At 60.4% G+C, this 485-nt stretch overlaps 1 protein-coding gene across 1 annotated transcript in view; it reads right to left on the bottom strand.

The window, feature by feature from the left end:
- LOC101852133 (spectrin alpha chain) overlaps positions 1–485 on the bottom strand; it is a 33,279-nt gene that overhangs the window by 14,001 nt on the left and 18,793 nt on the right. Inside the window, exon 9 of the mRNA XM_035973167.1 lies at positions 278–433. Coding sequence (XP_035829060.1) covers positions 278–433 — 156 coding nt within the window. The remainder of the gene's footprint in view (positions 1–277; positions 434–485) is intronic.

Raw genomic sequence — 485 nt, 5'->3', positions numbered from 1 at the left:
CTCTCTGAGCGCATCCTCCGACACCCCACTGCGGTTCCTGGCCTCTCCCTCCCTCCCTCCTCTCCCTCTCCCTCCTTACTTGAACATCATAGAGAACTCTCTGAGCGCATCCTCCGACACCCCACTGCGGTTCCTGGCCTCTCCCTCCCTCCCTCCTCTCCCTCTCCCTCCTTACTTGAACATCATAGAGAACTCTCTGAGCGCATCCTCCGACACCCCACTGCGGTTCCTGGCCTCTCTCTCCCTCCCTCCCTCCATCCCCCCTCTCCCTCCTTACTTGAACATCATAGAGAACTCTCTGAGCGCGTCCTCCGACACCCCACTGCGGTTCCTGGCCTCTATCTGTTGTTCCAGGTTATGCTGCATGCGCATACACAGCTGGTCCAGCTGGTCCCACTGCTGCGCCAGTCCCACCGTGCTGTGCTCCGTGTACCTGACACACACCACGCGACACACCGAGCGCACACATACGGGGACGGACATTG

Source organism: Aplysia californica, unplaced genomic scaffold (assembly GCF_000002075.1).
Source record: "Aplysia californica isolate F4 #8 unplaced genomic scaffold, AplCal3.0 scaffold01041, whole genome shotgun sequence".
NCBI classification, from domain to species: Eukaryota; Metazoa; Mollusca; class Gastropoda; order Aplysiida; family Aplysiidae; genus Aplysia; species Aplysia californica.
The sequence above is the reverse complement of the archived record's forward strand: the minus strand, read 5'-3'. Positions and strand labels throughout refer to the sequence as shown.